Source organism: Ranitomeya variabilis, chromosome 1 (genome assembly GCF_051348905.1).
Source record: "Ranitomeya variabilis isolate aRanVar5 chromosome 1, aRanVar5.hap1, whole genome shotgun sequence".
Lineage (NCBI taxonomy): Eukaryota > Metazoa > Chordata > Amphibia > Anura > Dendrobatidae > Ranitomeya > Ranitomeya variabilis.
In genome coordinates this window covers 966,064,172-966,082,566 of record NC_135232.1, presented here as the reverse complement: position 1 = coordinate 966,082,566, position 18,395 = coordinate 966,064,172, and the positions used below count along the sequence as shown (strand labels likewise).

Below are 18,395 nucleotides of genomic sequence, written 5' to 3'. Positions count from 1 at the left end.
GGAGGAGCCCATGCATACCAGGATGAGGACGAGGGGGCCATGCATACCAGGATTGGGACAAGTGGACCTTGCATGCCAGGATGGGGACAAGGGGCCCTGCATACCAGGATGGGGACAAAGGGGTCCATGCATACCAGGATGGGGACAAAGGGGCCATGCACACCAGGATGGAGACAAAGGGGCCATGCACACTAGGATGGGAATGAAGGGGCCGTGCACACCAAGATGGGAACGAAGGGGCCGTGCACACCAGGATGGGAACGAAGGGGCCGTGCACACCAGGATGGGAACGAAGGGGCCGTGCACACCAGGATGGGAACGAAGGGGCCGTGCACACCAGGATGGGGACGAGGAGGCCATGCACACCAGGATGGGGACGAGGGGACCATGCACACCAAGATGGGGACAAGGGGGCCATGCATACCAGGATCGGTACGAGGGGCCATGCATACCTGGATTGGGCACATATATATACCAATATATCAGGATGGGGGATATTAGTATAGAATTGACCACATTTTTTGCTTTACTTTATTTGTATTTTCTTCCTCTCAAACGTAGGTACATAGCTACAATTTGGGGACATGACTGCAATATGAGAAGCTGGATGGGGACATAACTACAATATGGGGACATACCGGTAACTAAAATATGGGGACATAACTAAAATATGAGTGCACATTTGTTATCAGCACATCCATAACAACCCAAGCTCTAAAAAAAATTTAAAAACCGCAAAAATGTTCAAAAGGTGTATAGCAAAAAAATGGTATAATTAAAAATGTCACTTTGTCCTTCAAAGAATGTGGTTCCCCAAATTCAATTTTATTTCCAATGTGCGGCCCATATACCCAGCCGAGTTTGAGACCCCTGCATTAAAGCATGGCTGTCCTATAGTTTAGTTTGTGCTACCAACTATCATGTAGGGTGTGTTGTCGTGACTAAAATACTCTCTCTTCTGTACTGGCATGTCTGTGATCTTCCAAATTAGTTTTCATTCTGTAGTTATCAAACTCCTGGAGTCCTGGCAGACACTAAGATATGTCAACTTACTAAAGAGTAACTGGCAGACAGCACAGTACAAATGTCACCTCCCAGCGGATGTTTACTCATCATGTTTTCTGTTTGCTAGCTTTTGTTTTTTTCCTATGAAGTATATGAGTATGCGCTATCTCCAAGGCTCTGTAAATCAAAACCTCTGTGTTTGTGTGCCGGTAAATTGACTGTTGATGTGGTGTCGCACAACGTGTTTGTTATACATTGCCCCCTTTACTCGTTCTTAATCATGCTTCAGTTGTTTAGGAGAGTTCTTACTTCGCTCTGATGGAATTTTTAATTCTCGGATGACTTATATCTCTAAATAGGATCCTGCAGTAAAATTTTAGCTACTGTGCAACACATTTTCAAGTGACTTTTTCTTTTTGCATCCTGTATGTAGGTAATTTTTACAATATAAAAACAATATGGTTCTGCTCATAATGCATTGTGGCTTCATTTTATAATTGAGGCTACAAGACTGATGGAACCCTATATCACAGACACATATTACCACCATGTAACATAGATGCTTCTGCAAGTGGTTAACTAATTTTTACTTAATCTTAAAGTCACCATTCACATTATATGGCTGTTGGACCAACAATTTTCCATTCAGCTGACGGCCGTCCCGGCTGTCTCCCCCATACATAGTAGCAGTCATTCGACCGAACTTCCATGTCCTCTATAAGAACGCTAGTAACAGATATCTCTGCTGGTGGCTTATCTCCAGGTCTATAAAGAGATCGGCAGTCTGAAACCAGACCTGCCCAATCAACATCTTCCCAGACAATGTTTTGACAAGCGCCCCATATACATTAGAGTGTCGGCTGAAACCGTCGATATTGGCTGTTGTGACCGACATTAGTCTCATGTGTATGGGAGGACTTTAGCCACACTTTTGCAGACTGAGCATAAATGCCACACCGGCACAAAATACATATTTAAAGATTGCATATATCAAAATAAAAATATTTTTTCACCCTACCTCCATCTCTTTTCAAGTAAGTACTACTGTGTGCCAGTTTCTCTTTAAAGTACTCCGTATGCTATCCAGAGCAATTTTTAATGGATTGTTATTAAAAACATAGTGCCTTGCAAAGATATACCGTATATACTCGCGTATAAGCCGACCCGCGTATAAGCCGACCCGAGTATAAGCCGAAACCCCTAATTTTGCCACAAAAACTGGGAAAAGTTAATGACTCGAGTGTAAGCCTAGGGTGGAAAATGCAGCAGCTACTGGTAAATGTCAAAAATAAAAATAGATACCAATAAAAGTAAAATTGATTGAGAGATCAGTAGGTTACGTGCTTTTGAATATCCATATTGAATCGGGAGCCCCATAAAATGCTCCATACAGTTTATGATGGGCCCTATAAGATGCTCCATATTAAAATATGCCCCATATAATGCACAAATGTTGATTATGACCCCATAAGATTCTCCATACAGACATTTGCCCCATATAATGCTGCACAAATGCTGATTATGGCCCCATAAGATGCTTAATAGACACATTTGCCCCATACATTGCTGCACAAATGCTGATTATGGCCCTATAAGATGCTCCATACAGACATTTGCCCCATAAAATGCTACACAAATGCTGATTATGGCCCCATAAGATGCTCCATACAGATATTTACCCCATATAATGCTGCACAAATGCTGATTATGGCCCTATAATATGCTCCATACAGACATTTGGCCCATACAATGCTGCACAAATGCTGATTATGGCCCCATAAGATGCTCCATACAGACATTTGCCCCGTATAATGCTCCACAAATGCTGATTATGGCCCCATAAGATGCTCCATAGACACATTTGCCCCATATGCTATTGCTGCGACTAAAAAAAAAAAATCACATACTCGCCTCTCGTCGCTCAGGCCCCCGGCAGTTGCTATAGTCCACCGCTGGGCGCCGCTCTGTCTTCCTCTGCACTGACGTTCAGGCAGAAGGCGGCGCGCACACTAATCACGTCATCGCACCCTCTGACCTGAGCGTCACTGCAGAGGAAGATGGAGCGGCACCCAGCGGTGGAACATGGGACAGGTGAATATCGCGCACTGCCCCCATACTCACCTGCTCCTGGCGTGGTCCCTGCACTTCCCTGGTTCTCCGGGCCCCGGCAGCTTCTTCCTGTGTTGAGCGGTCACATGGTACCGCTCATTACAGTAATGAATATGCGGCTCCACCCCTATGGGAGTGGAGTCGGGTACATATTCATTACTGTAATGAGCGGTACCATGTGACCGCTCAATACAGGAAGAATCTGTCAGTGCCGGAGAAGCAGGGACTGCAGGGACCGTGCCAGGAGCAGGTGAGAATTGACAGCTGCGGCTCCCCCTCCCCTGCCGACCCCTGGGAATGTCTCAAGTATAAGCCGAGAGGGGCAATTTCAGCCTAAAAAAAATGGGCTGAATTTCTTGGCTTATACTCGAGTATATACAGCAATTTTTACCTGCTTGTACTACCGCATCCTGGTGTTCAAAATATATAGGACTATGCACATAACTCTACTAAGGCTCTGCAATGATTATACATGCCCAGTATAATGCAGCTATTCTGCCAGATCTCTAGTGAATGTCACAGCGATATTTGCCAGAATTGTTTTCCTTGTGCTTGTTGGAAAGAAAGCCGAGCATGTGCAGTAGTATGCTCCATCAGTGACCGCTACAGAGAAGAGGCCCATCTCTTCTCTTCAGTTTGTGAAAACAGGCTGTGAACAGGTATCTGGAAGAAGGAGACGGCATGGGCAAGTAGCATCATGGTCGTCATTGATTGAACGGTCATGTTCTGCATCCTGTGCCCACATGCACCATAGCTCATACAGCCCTGAGAGGAAGAAAGGTGGGAGGGCTGCAAACAATGAAGAGAATAGAGCGGTGTCCTCAAACACTAACCATGAACCCCAGTTTGATTTAGCAGTTACAGTATCTATTTTTTTATTTCAATTTAACTGTCATAATCTTGTTCATGCAAGTAGAAGTAGTATGGTATTTCATACCTAAGCGCAACATCATTTCTGTCAAGTCAGTCACCTGTAATATTCAAGCAAAACTAAATAAATACTTTCTTGAAATTCATCTCAATTTTTGTTTTATATATCTAGAATGAAGATGGACTTCAAGAATACTTTGAAACAGTTGTGAAACTGTGTAACGTTGACCCCAAGAAAATAATTGGATGGGTAATTAAGGATTTGCTCGGTCACCTAAGGCAGCAGAATCTCCCTATCAAACAAAGGTTGGTCTTGTTTACTGCAGCTCGTTTTCTAATAAACATGCCATTCTTATACATAGAAATAATTTCCCTTTGTTATATTGGACTTCGCTTAATAAATGTCAAGATTCACAAAGATTTATAATTGTGGATCATTTAAAGAGATGACCAGATATTTTCAAGTGAGCAATTCTGGCAGCATCACCGCTCAGAATAATCTGGAGGATATCCTGACAATTTTATGTCCGAACAAGCCAAAATGTTATTAAAGAAAACCTGATCCACGGGGAACATGTGTCAGACACTGACTGCAGACAGGTATGTTTAACTGAAGCGGAAAAAATATATACCGGTACCTTTTCTGTGTCTGACAAGTCCCCCATACAGCTAAGTCCCGGCTGCTTCTTCCTGCCTGCTGTCAATGACTGAGAGGCCTCTTCCTGCATGCATGTATAAGGTCAGACCTGGCACTGCAGAGGAGCGGCTGGGAGAAGCCGCCAGGGACCAACCTGTCGCACTAGACTCCTGTGTGGTTCGGTTCCCAACAGCTTTTACAGGATGTTTTTCTCTGAAATGTCACAGCGCTTCAGAGTCAAACATGTATGGCTGAAATCATGCAGCTACTGTCTCATACATGATGTCCATAGTTCAGGCAGCATGTATCAGCTGTCAGGTGCCCTTTAATGGTTGTAGAAATATCCCTAATTTGCACTGTTGTGTAAGTTTAATTCTGATAATAGGGGCAATAGTCCCCTCAAACGTTTCATTTATGTCCAACTTTTTTCAGAATCCAACTTCTGCAGTCAAGATATTTCCCCAGTCAAATTGTCTGATCCCTTCTGGCCTGTAAAAGGTGCATTTTCCAAATATAAATTAGGGATCACCAAACCATGAACACGCTTACTTAAATCCCGTTGTCATGATTTTTCTTAAATGAGTACGCCCCCGCTGCTTTCACCAACAATAACAACTGATTATTGTAGTCTAGCAGCAATGAACACTATAATCATCTCATCATCAGGGTCCCTGTTCTGCTGCTTTAGAAGGATTTCCAGAAGATTACATTTATTGTTGAAATGTGTTGCAAGTCTTGGCCGTATGTAAGGAAATAAAGTTATATCCTACTGCTCTGTACCAAGAAAACTCCATTTCACTGTACCCATTATCGTATCTGCATATATTCAGGTTTGATTTGAATGTTACCTTACCTGTTATGTACAGTCTACAATTATTTTCTCACTACTTCTCTTAAACACCATAATTTTCAGTTGCCTCAGTACTAAACACATTCTTGAAATTGTATGTTTTGATAGTACATGTCTTCTGTTTTCTTGAAAATAAATATTTATTCATTTAAAAAAATATCTAATTATTGAAATGAATCAGACAGGTTAAAAAATAACAAGTTATGCTTACCATCACCGATTCCATGCAGGTCGTGTTTCGCCACTTATGTAATACCTACGGAATTATGTTCATCATCCCTGTAGCTAGCTCCTGTTCATCTGCTACCTGCTGTTTCCCCGCCACCTATGTGGTACCCGCTGTGTCATGCTCCCCAATCCTCATAGGTGCCACCACTTACCTGCTGCTTTCTGGTCTATGATTCCTGGTCTCATCTTTGCCATACCGGATTTTAGCTATATACTGCAATACAGTTACCATAAATTGCTGTATATAGTAAAAATAGTCGATCAGTCCATTCCAGGTTCATATCCCCTAAAAGAGGAAAAGAAAAATAGGAAAAGAAAAAAATGTGACATTTTTAATTATCCTCATCTCCTCCATTAAAAATATTGATATTAACAAAATAAACATTCTATTGCAATATCTGTATGTCTGAGCTATCATAATATAAAATTACTTAGCCTGCACAGTCAATAACGTACAGCAAAATATTAAGTTAAAATTCCAGATTCCAGAATGCTTCTGTTTTACTATACCCATAAAATGTAATAAAATGCCATAAAAACATCGCATGTACCCTAAAATAGTATCAGCTTGCAACATAAATAACAAGCCCTCAAACAGCTCCATGAATGGGGGAAAAAGTCACAAGTCTTAGAAGATAACAACACAAACACAATTTTTTTAATAATAACTGAAGACTCATTTTGCCTGGTTATTATTACCGCAGAATAAAAGAAATAAAAACAATTACGGTAATTTGCAGTACATTGTATAGTAAAATGAATGGTGTTAATCAAAACTATAACTCATCTCTCAAAAAAAGTCCTCATATTTTTATGTTGTTGGAAATAAAAAAAAAAAAGCAATAACTACAGAAGAAAGGAAATTGTCTGCAGGGGGTTACGGTACTTTGGACTGATCGTTCTAATGTTCCTACAGTATTTCTGTATGCATAAACGGCTCCCATAGTATCAATGCATCTTCTTTTCTTTTCTTTTTTAGTGTGGTCAGTCACAGCTCATTAGCCGAACTTCTAACTCTTTTAGAGAAAAGAGTTATTTCCTCATCAGCTGCTAAACAGGTATGTAAAAATATATATATATATATATATATTTCTCTGGTGATGTACTCATCTAGTTGTCTGACTCCTGCAGCCCAGCCATTCACGGGCTACATCGGTCCTGTAACTTCTGAACGAAGCTGGCATTGCTTCTAGACCTCCGGAGCAACCTGTGCTTGATCCATGGAGCAAGTCTGTTGCCTGATTTCACAATACAAACTTAATACATTAATAAATAGACAGGGCTGTAGAGTCGGTAAGCCAAACCTCCGACTCCTCAATTTCCATGACTCCGACTCCACGTCTCTGACTGCGACTCCCTCATACATGGCTGATGTTTAAGTGATAAATTTACTGTAGTAAAATGGGAACATCAGGCTTTTAATCATTATTATGATATAATAATCAAGTCATTAAGCTAGAGCATAATATATTTATTGGAAAACAAATTTAGAACAAAAACATTTTGCATATTTACAATTTATTATACACTATGCAGTAAGTGGAAAAAAGTTTTCAACAAAAACGTACTGAATAACATTTGTGCAATCTATAAATTTGTTCTGAGAAATAATATCACCTCCATCAGATCCTCCTTCATAGATGACCTCAAATCTGACCTAATTATTTTAAGGCTAGAGAACAACCTCTCTACACTAACTTGGGTTGGTGGCAAAACAGTAAGCACTCGGGCAACATCTCTGACAGTTTCGGTGTATAAAGGAATTGCCTTGTGCACAGTCAGTTTTGATGAACGATTGAACTCTTCTATTTCTTTGAGAGCAAGTGAAAAATTTTGCTGAAATATGGTCACTCTGTTTTCTACGTGAGTGAAATCTTTTTCCATGCAGCAACGCTTTGTCTGCTCCATGTCTGCTCCACTGGCAGGATCTGAATCCTATTGCTCTTGGCCATGCTGTAGCCCACTTATCCTAACTGCTACCTCAATCAGAGCTTCTTTTCCTTTAGTAAGCTGTTGATCATCCAGCAATATACGATGACTTGGGTCCACATAAACAGCTGCCAGAAGAATTTTATTTTCTAATAGCAGTCTCTCTCTCCATTTCATTGAAACAGCAATACCATCTGTGATTAAACCTCTTTGGGACAGGCAAAATAACAAGTTCTTCCACTCCTTTATAAAAATGGCAGGAGTTAAATCCTCAGCTTGTAACTTTTTTATTCACTGTAAATGGGTGATGACACAGTGCCTTTAATTCAGCCACCTGTGTCCATTGACCATCATGTACTATTACCTGAGGGTTGGCCATACCTACAAGGAAGGATTTCAGCTCAAGCAATCACTCAATCATTAAATAGGTGCTGCCTCACCAAGTGGCTTGATCCACAATTGCCCCTTTTCCAGCACATCTCTTCAAGATGTAATCAATTTTAGAGGTTCTAGCAGGAATAGCCAGTTTCCTCACTTTGATAATAGAGTTCCAGCATGTCCCTCTTGCAGACTTATCTCCTATTCATCATATGCACTGTGTTGTGCACACGCTGCAGCTGGCAATAAGAAAGAGGTGTGAAGCAGCGTCAACAAGATCATCTAATTGTAAAGAATCATTTTGCTGTTCTTTAGTAATATCTGTTTGTTCCTCCGTTATGGGAACAGGACTGTGGCCTTCCATTTCAAACATACTGAATGTGAAATGTTCTTCTAGCTGCTGTTCACCTTCATTATTCTCATTCATCAGTTTAATTGTACTTATCATGTTTGAAGCATTATCAGTTACAGTACCAAGAACCTGTTCTTTTTTGAGTTCATAATTTTGCAGAACTTTTTCCGCTAAGGTCTGGAGAAACTGGCTGCTGTGATGAGCTTTAGTATCTTATACTGCCAGCGTCTTAGTGACAATTTTTTTTGTTGTCACAAACATATCGAACATTGATAGCAAAATAGTTCACTCTGTGACGTGTGCAGGCCTCCATTTTAAGAAACAAAAAGCGTCTCTTGAGTCTTTTTTTTTAAGATCTTCCTTTTGGTTAAGGGCTTCTTAAATCACTAATTTTCTAATACTTTCTCTTTCCAGAGAAACACCAAGTTTGTGGGCCATTTCTAGATTAAGAGCTGTAAAGGCTGGTCGTGCAAATAATGATAATGGTACACTGTCCTTCACAACAAGCTCGATGAGCTGTCTTTTAAACACATCTGCTGTCATTGTTACAGTAACTCACTTACAAAATATCTTGTTACTGATGTTTGAGATGCTTTTTCCTCCTCCTTTGCCTGGCGGGAAGTGCTGGTTTCTTGGTGCTGCTGTGATCTTTTTCTAACACAGCTTTGTAAACTTCTGGGTGGCAGCGTTGTAAATGTCTTTTTAGATTGGAAGCTCTTGAAGGAGCATTTTTACCACTGCCTGAGTATGCACTGATTTTTGCATCACAGCATTTGTTTTCATCTGGGTCACTTATACACTGACACATAAAATGTTTTTTTATCTTGAGTCACTGTGAAATGCTCAAATACAGCTGACTTCATAAGATGCTTCTCAGACATTTTGTAATAATGTAAATTCGCTCTCATTAATTTTATTCTGTAAACAAATAAAGGTATATTGTAATGCTTGCAAGAATAGGGAATCATGCACTGTATAATCTTTGATAGAAATGAAACAATTTTTGCATAAATCAATAGGACATAAGATAGGTCTAAAGTTTTGTAAAATTTGTTAGATAGCCTTTACTTTGAGCTTTCAATGTCAAGCTTGTCTCAGGGTACAAGCTCACTAAATGCTTGACATCATATTCCAGAACACACACACGCGCGCGCACACACACACACACACACACATACAAAATATATATATGACCTCATCGATCCTGTTACTGTATTTCCAAATTTGAAATGTTAGAAAATAGTTTTTCCCCTTATATTCTATGTATAGTGTATATACAGTAAGTCATCAGAGCAGCTAATTTCTCCAAACATGAGCTGAGAGAAAAAACCAAACTAAAACATCAAGCATACAGAGACAACATATACTAGACTATTGATGTATGCACAGTTTATTGAAAGTTTAGATATGCTTTAAGAAGTTCTTGCCTTCCTTAATCCTGCTTTCCTGTTCACTCCAGAAGTTCTGAGATGAATGTAGGCTTTCCTTCCCTGTGTGTTTATTTTTCCCCTTATCTGTGGAGGAGGAGCTTCACTACTTATCATGAACATAAACTGCAGCACACTCATCTCAGCTAAAAGTCCACACCTTAGATCAGGAATAGGATAGACATTTATAGGACATTTCATACATAGGTCCACTTTATACCGACTCCACCAAAATAGGCTCCGACTCCACAACCCTGTGAATAGACCTTTGACCTGATGGGACTGGTATGCTTAATTTGAAAATTCATGTGAGAATGGCTGAATAATTCTCAATTTATAATGAGTTGGATTCAAAACTTTCTAAAATATGTTTCCTTTTAGACTGCATTTAATCTATGTTTCACAATGGGTACGTTATAATTCATACCAGTCATAAAACAGAACAAATCAAAAGAGAAGAAAATAAGCTATACACTATAGAATCAAAATAAAAAGTTTCCTGTTGCTATTTGTGTGTACTGTTCAGAAATCATATTTTTGAGCTATAACTCATGTATCAATACAAACCTAAGTTGGAAAGTAAGTATTATTATCATGTATGCAAGTGGGCCATAAGGTAAAGGGGCACTAAGTGTTCCACCAGAAGCTGGTTATCGTAAGACTTAGACCGAGACAGGCAAGCAGAATATAGGGATTGTATTGACCTATTCAAGATCTTGTAGAATTTACTGGGATGATTTCTATACTAATATATATTTATGTGGGCAATATAGAGTTTAGCAGTGCTTCCCAGTCTGGTAAAGTAGGAACATAGTAGACAAGTCAGTTTTTTGCAGTAACTTTTTTTTTTTTTTTTTTATCAGCAGATTATTTTTATTGCATTTTTTCAAGATTGGAAAGTCAAACATTTAAACCATCAATAGGTCAGAAGTAGTTTGTGGATAATATCCGTGCTGCCGACAGGATTTAAGACATATATACCAGTGTAGTAAAATGATGGTTTATTTCGACACGTTTTGAAGTACAAAGTTACTTCTACTTTAGTAAAACCATCATTTTACTACACTGGGATATATGTCTTAAATCTTGTCGGCAGCACAGAGACTATCCACAAACTCCTTCTGACCTATTGATATTTAACGGTCACTAGCTGACCCGTGAATCTTCTAAACAGATGCGTTTAATCTGAGCATAAAGGTCACTATATCTTGTGGATAAGACCCTATTTTGCCCTGATCTCTCCTACAGTTTTCCTTGGATATAAACATTTAAACCAGGCATCATAAACAAAGTGGACTAAATGGGTAACGGGAAAAAGGGGTAGGGGAAATATAAGGAGGGAAGGAAAGCTAACAAACTTTATTGGGCAGGAAAACGGGAGGGAGATGAAAAGAGGGAAAGAAATAGGTAGGGTGGGTAGGTCTGCTAGCATCACTGCATTATAGAAAAACATGACTATACGCTGTTAACTCAAGTTATTGTTACAAACATGTAACTGAGAAAATAAAATCAAAGTTTGGTATTCGAGATTATGAACATCTTAAACATTTGTATTGGCGTTGGATTGTAATTCTTTATTCCAGAAATACCATTTGACTCTATATATTTGGAGAGTGTTATTTCTAATTGCGGAAGATAGTTCAAATGTGTTATGGGATGATATTTTATCTATTAGGAATATTGGATGACTTTCAATTGGTTGCCAACAAATGTTTCATAACCAAAAAGGTATGTATAATAATGGATCTGGAATTAGCAGGAAAGCCTTATATGTCTAGTGAACATAATAATAGAGAGGCTTCCAAATGAATATTTATGTTGGTAATGTTCTTTAAAAGAACTAAGATATCATCCCATAGCTTCCTACTCTTGGGGAAAACCCCAGAAAATATGATCGAGGTTAGCTTTAAGTCTGCAATCTCTCCAACAATTGTCCAAACCGTCAAGAGAAAGAAGATTTCAACCTTGTAGCAGTGTAGTACCGTTTAGTTAAAAGCTTAAAGGGGTTTTCCCACGAACAAAAGTTCATTTTAATTAACAGAGCTTGGAATAATAATAATTTCCACAATTGGACATGTTGAAATAAAATGTTCCTGTGCTGAGATAATCTTGTAAATGTGCCCCTGCTGTGTACTGTGTAATCGCCGTGTCTTACCGTACAGGAACATGGTCTGATCATACCACATCTCCTGGATAGGGGGGAAGCAAAAGAGTATACAGACAGGACAGCAGGGGATCACAGCTGATTCTTTTTGTCAGGTTTTGGATGAAAAGTAAGATATCTTTAGGTAAGACAATTGGAAATTTTAGATATTTCCTAAGTACTTTACTCATTTCTAGAAAGTTGTGTAAAAGTCCTCATCTAAAATACTGAAATTGGATTTCATTGCTTGAAAGTGAGTGAATGTTAGGTTTGTTCTCTATTATCATTATTATTATTATTGTAGAGAAATCTTTTCTCCCTAAGGGTCCGTTCACACGATTTGGAGTTGATGCGGGCTTGACGCTGCGCACTTATGCAGCGTCAAACCCGTGGTGGCCAAAAGCTACAGCATAGTGGATGGGATTTCTAGAAATCCCATGCCCACTATGCATCCACAGACACCTGTGGCTCACCCGTGGAGACGGACATGTGGCGCATCTCTCCAGACCGCAGCATGTCAATTTCACCATTAAAATGTATTGAGCGCGGTAAATCCGCAGGATTCAGTGAACATATGCGAATTCAACTGCTCTCAATAGACGGCAGCGCTTTGGACGCAGCGAACATGCACTGGAGCCAAAGCACTGCTATTTCCAGATTGTGTACACCCGGCCTATTTTCTCCCATTTGTTACAGGGAAAGTTGGTAATCAGAGTATTTAGATAGGTAATCTAAATATTATTTAGAGGATCCTCAGTAAGAGGAGCGTTGGAACTTTTGACTTTTTTTCTAAGCAGTAATAGTTTAACTGATCATCGGGAGAGATAAGAGTGGAAGATTGGGACATTAAATGGGCTAAGATTAAGGAAGATAGGGGTTTTCTAATTCATATATGCAGATTCTATTTCTGTCCAAGAAGTCTTTTTCACGGAAGAAGCAACTTCTGCTTTGCAGAATTAGGTTTGCTTATTAATATGCATATAAATTAAATAATCCTAGTCCTCCTTTTTGTTTTATGGGGGTTTTTTTAAATCTGTTTTGCAATTCTGGTGGTTTTGTATTTCCAAATGTGTTTCATTCATTATTTTTGCAAACGATTAAGCCAGGTATCTGGAAAGTGTCTTGGACTGGTTCTAAAAATGTATTGTATCTTTGGGAGGACACACATTTAAAAATTATTACTCTACCTAGCCATGAGAATTCATTTTTTTCTATGTTTGTAATACTAGTTTGGATTTCGTTGAAAGAAACAAAAGGTAAGGATGGCACCGCTTCACTATGCTAAAAGGGGTTCTCCAATAGCATGCTAATGAAATGTGGCAGATCAAGAAGAGAAAAAGAGCATGCCCATAAAATTGGGAACACCCAAACCAAAATGAAGCAATCACAATATTTTATTATTATAAATCATGTGCAGTACATGATCAGCAAATCTCTGTCCCTTGAGAGCTGACAGTTTCTACAGTATGAGGATGCTGTTGCATCTCCATGCTGTTAGAAGCTATCAGCCTGCAAAAAATGATTGTCCCATAGTGGGTCAAAGTAAAAAAAAAAAAAAAAAAGTAAAAAAAATTGTAAAAATGTATAAAAAAAAAATACTGCATCTCCAAATAAATATTTAAATGAAAAAAATATATATAGACAAGAAAAGTACACATATTTGGTATCGCCGCATCCGCAAGGATTCGACCTATAAAACTGTCCCGTTAGTTAACCTCTTTAGTGAACACCACAAAAGAAATAAATAAAGAACAAGGCAAACAATGCTTTGCCATAATACTACCGAATAAAAAGTGGAAGAAAACGCGATCAAAAAGATGGATATAAATAAACATGGTACTTCTGAAAACATCATCTTGTCCCGCAAAAAAACAAGCTGCCATACAGCTCCATCAGGGAAAAAATAGAAAAATTATAGCGCTCAAAATGAAGGAATGCAAAAATAATTATTTTTTCTATAAAATAGTTTATATTGTGTAAAAGCGCCAAAACATAAGAAAATGATATAAACGAGGTATTGCTGTAATCGTACTGACGCAAGGAATAAAACTGCCTTATCAATTTTACCACACACGGAACGGCCTAACCCCCCAACTCCAAAAAAAATAAAAATATTCCTGAATTGCTGTGTTTTTTTTTTTTATTCTTCCTCCCAAAAGTCAGATTAAAAAATGATCAAGAATTGTCATGTGCCCGAAAATGGTACCAATAAAAACGTCAAGTCGTCCCGCAAAAAAGCAAGCAATAACATGACTGTCACCCGAAATATGGAAAAATTCAATCTCTCAAAATGTAGTGATGCAAAAACTATTTTTTGCAATAAAAAGCGTCTTTTAGTGTGTGACAGCAGCCAAACCTAAAAACCCGATATAAATCTGGTATCGCTGTAATCGCACCGACCCGAAGAATAAAGTCGCCTATTCACTTTTACCGCTCGAGGAACGGCGTAAAAAATAAAACCAATTGTTCACCTGCTGTTCATTTTTTCATTCTGCCTCCCAAAGATAGCAGTAAGGCTCGGCGCACATTTATCCTGAGCTCTGCATTGAGCCCTTTCACCGGGGTTTCCTTGTAAATCTCTGAAATACATGATTCGGATGGAACCTGTGGCAGAAGATTCCCTATAATGAGGCAAATGGAGGCACTGTGGACACTGTCCGAGCTGTGATCCGGCGGTGTCCGTGTTTTTAGGATAGGATAAAAGTGCTGTCGGCCACAGTTTTGTGCACTTCTGAAAAGAACACCGCTAAACAGAGACCAGAGTAACTCTGCTGCCTCATTATAGTGAATAGATCCCTCAAGAGTTTCACCTGAATCCCGTCACTCAGATTTAGTTGGAAACCCCAAAGTAAGTGCTCCGCGTAGAGCGCCGGATAACTGTGATCCAAAAGGTTATGGAAAATGCTCCCAATAAAAGCTTCAACGAAATGCACAAAAAAAGCAAGTCCTCACTCAGGTCTGTCATCTGTTAACGGAAATATAGGGGGCATCCATGTTACTGGTAGCACAAAGGCTCTGGAAACGCGGAATGACCCACCAAAAGAAATTCAGCAAATTCGGTGCTCCCAAATCCAAAAGCCTCCCTTACTTTTGAGCCACACAGTGTACCTAAAAAACATAGCTTCCACGGTTGGCATTTCTGAAGCGATGAGAGCCCGCCTAACTTAACGTGTGCATGCCTCCAGAAGCACAGGCTGGGCATAATGTACTAGTGACTGCAAAGTACTAGTCACTACAGCGTACTGGTCACTACAGCGGCAGTTTGCAATTTTCACTTGGCAATATTCATTGCTGCTTGTTTCTGGAAAATACCCATGGAATCAAAATCAGCACTACATCGGTAGATAAATTCCCAAATGGTGTTATTTCCAAAATGGGGTCTCTTGAGGGATGATTCTGCTCTTCCCGCAATTAAGGGCTCTGTATATGGAGTCCGCAAACTCATCTAGGAAAATCTACGCTCCAGGAGGCAACTAGCGCTCCGTTCCTCCTGAGTCATGGGAAAACCCCTTTAATGTGACCGTCTTCCTGTGCCTGTAGACACATCGCGCATCTGCTGCCGGAATCAGCCGAATGATTCACTACGCCTGCATAGAATTCGCACAGGCACAGTAAATCAGACCGCCGCCATCTTTGTGCAGACAGATAGCGGCGGTCACATTAAAACTGTGCATGCGTGGCGTGTTCACGACGGTGTTCCGCTGGTGGTACCACCCAAGAAGCTGCGTACGGCGTATGTGTGTGTTGCGTACGGCGTATACAGTGTGTGTTTGGTGTGACAGTGTCCCGCTGCTGGTAGCACGCAAGAGGCTGCGTACAGCGTACACAGTGTCTGTGTGGTGTGTACGGCATATACAGTGTGTATGTGTGGTGCGACTGTGTTCCGCTGGTGGTACCGCACAAGAGGTTGCGTACGGCGTATACAGTGTGTGTGTGCGGTGTACGGCATATACAGTGTGTGTGTGGTGCGTACGGCGTATACAGTGTGTGTGGTGCAACGGTATTCCGCTGGTGGTACTGCGCAAGAGGCTGGTACCACCAGCAGTTTCCATATTGAGACACCCATCACTTAGTTGTCCCAATATGGAGGTCGGTGAACTTCCTCTGCTTGGAATTCTGGGATCCGGACACATCTGGAAGGAACAGGATGTGAAGACATTACAAGGTAAGTATATATTTAGATGGGCTTTGCTTTATGGTTCTTGCCGAACCTCTGTTACCAGACAATACTTTACGGTTTCTGTAGAGAATTGGTTGTTTTGTGCATATAGCAGTGGTGTACCACGTCTATTGTCACATTCGTCTCTCATATAGAGATTGATGGAGCTAAACGGACGTTGTACTACGATTCTCTGAAAGTGTCTGCCGTTCCAGCCCTGCTGGTGTTCTTTTATCTCTGGAACAAACTCCGCTTTGGCTGCATTTTCCCCCACATTTTGCTCTTCATTCCAGTATTGTTAATTCTTCCTTCTACAATATACGCAAATGCGGTACAACTGTTTTGTTAGCAAGACCAAATTTTATAATCAGCCAATGTCTTTTTAGGAGCATGCCTCCCTATGTGAGTAATAATTCCTGGAAGGATTTTCTTGTTTGCTCAATGTCTCTAGAAGCTTTAAATGGGTCCTGGAACTTCAGTTTTACCCTAAAGACCAAATGGTGTGCCATCTATTATTATAGGCAAAGCCGTGTGTCCAGTGCTTACATTGGTGCCATATTGGATATATTTCTGAACACATAAAAACTAGTGCAATAAAATTTGAGGAGTGTTCCTCAGAACGTACAAAAAAGAATCATAAAAGAGACAGTGAAAAAAATGAAAATTGTAAAATTTCAAATTTGTGTTGCATAAACTGCATTAAAAATGGTGGTATCAAACTACTCGCTACCTACCTAGATAAATTTGATTAGAGGGTACAATTTATAAAAGACATTTATGGGGGATTTCTGATGCTCTTCAACCGCATAGGCTCTGCAAATATAACAATCTATTTCAAATAAAGCCAAATTTGTCATTGTGCCCCTTCCTGTCCGAGCCCTGCCATTTGTCCAAACAGAACTTTTTGACTCCATATGGGATATTGCCGCGCTCATAAGTGGGTAATAAATTGTGGGGTCCATTTTTTTGTGTAATCTCTGACAAAAGTGAGAAATTCAAGTCTAAAACAAGATTTTGGGGGAAAAATGAACTTTTTCAATATGACTACCTAATGTTATCAAATTCTGTGTCGTACTTGTGGGTTCAAATTGCTCAATATACCCCTGGCTAAAATCTTTGAGGGGTGTAGTTTGCAAAATGGGGTCAGTTGTGGGAGGTTTCTGCTGTTTAGTCACATCTCCAAACCCAATATGGCATCCGCTCTCAAAATTTTGAGATTAAAAAGTCAAATGGCGCTCCTTTTTTTCCGAGCTCTGCAGTAATTTACACACACATATGGGGTATCAGCATACTCAGGACAAATTGCACAACAACTTTGGGGGTCTAATTTCACCTGCTACCCTTGGGAAAATAAAAATTTGGGGGCAAAAAGATCATTTTTGTGGAAAAAATTTGATTTTTTATTTTCACGGCTCTACATTATAAACTTATGTGAAGCACTTGGGGGTTGAAAGTGCTCACCACACATCTAGATAAGTTTCATGGGGGGTCTAGTTTCCAAAATGGTGTCACTTGTGGGGGGTTTCCACTGTTTAGACACATTAGGGGCTCTCCAAACGCAACATGGTGTCCGATCTCAATTCCAGCCAATTCTGCGTTGAAAAAGTCAAACAGCGCACCTTCCCTTCCAAGCTCTGCCATGCGCCCAAACAGTGGTTTTCTCCCACAAATGGGGTATCTGCGTATTCAGAAGTTGCACAACAAATTTTATGGTTCATTTTCTCTTTTTACTGTTGCGAAAATAAAAAAAAGAATTGATTCTGAAGTAAAATATTTGTGAAAAAAGTTAAATGTTCATTTTTTCTTTCCACATTGCTTCAGTTCCTGTGAAGCACGTAAAGGCTTAATAAACTTCTTGAATGTGGTTTTGAGCACCTTGAGGGGTGCAGTTTTTAGAATGGTGTCACTTTTAGATATTTTCTGTCGTGTACACCCCTAAAAGTGACTTCAAATGTAATGTGGTCACTAAAAGTAAATGGTTTGTAAATGAGAAATCGTTGGTCAACTTTTAACCCTTATAACTTCCTAACAAAAAAAAACATTGTTTCCAAAATTGTGCTAATGTAAAGCAGACATGTGGGAAATGTTGTTTCTTAAGTATTTAGTATTTTTGCATAAAAATTAAAAGTTTGAAAATTGCAAAATTTTTGCCATATTTACGTTTTTTCATAAATAAACACAAGTCATATCAATTAAATGTTACCACTAACATAAAGTACAATATGTCACGAAAAACAATTTCAGAATCAGCAGGATCCATTTAAAGCGTTCCAGAGTTATAACCACATAAAATGACAGTGGTCAGAAT

At 39.6% G+C, this 18,395-nt stretch overlaps 1 protein-coding gene across 1 annotated transcript in view; it reads left to right on the top strand.

The window, feature by feature from the left end:
- GATB (glutamyl-tRNA amidotransferase subunit B) overlaps window positions 1–18,395 on the top strand; it is a 219,163-nt gene that overhangs the window by 174,877 nt on the left and 25,891 nt on the right. The window contains exons 10-11 of the mRNA XM_077279319.1: window positions 4,157–4,290; window positions 6,679–6,757. Coding sequence (XP_077135434.1) covers window positions 4,157–4,290; window positions 6,679–6,757 — 213 coding nt within the window. The remainder of the gene's footprint in view (window positions 1–4,156; window positions 4,291–6,678; window positions 6,758–18,395) is intronic.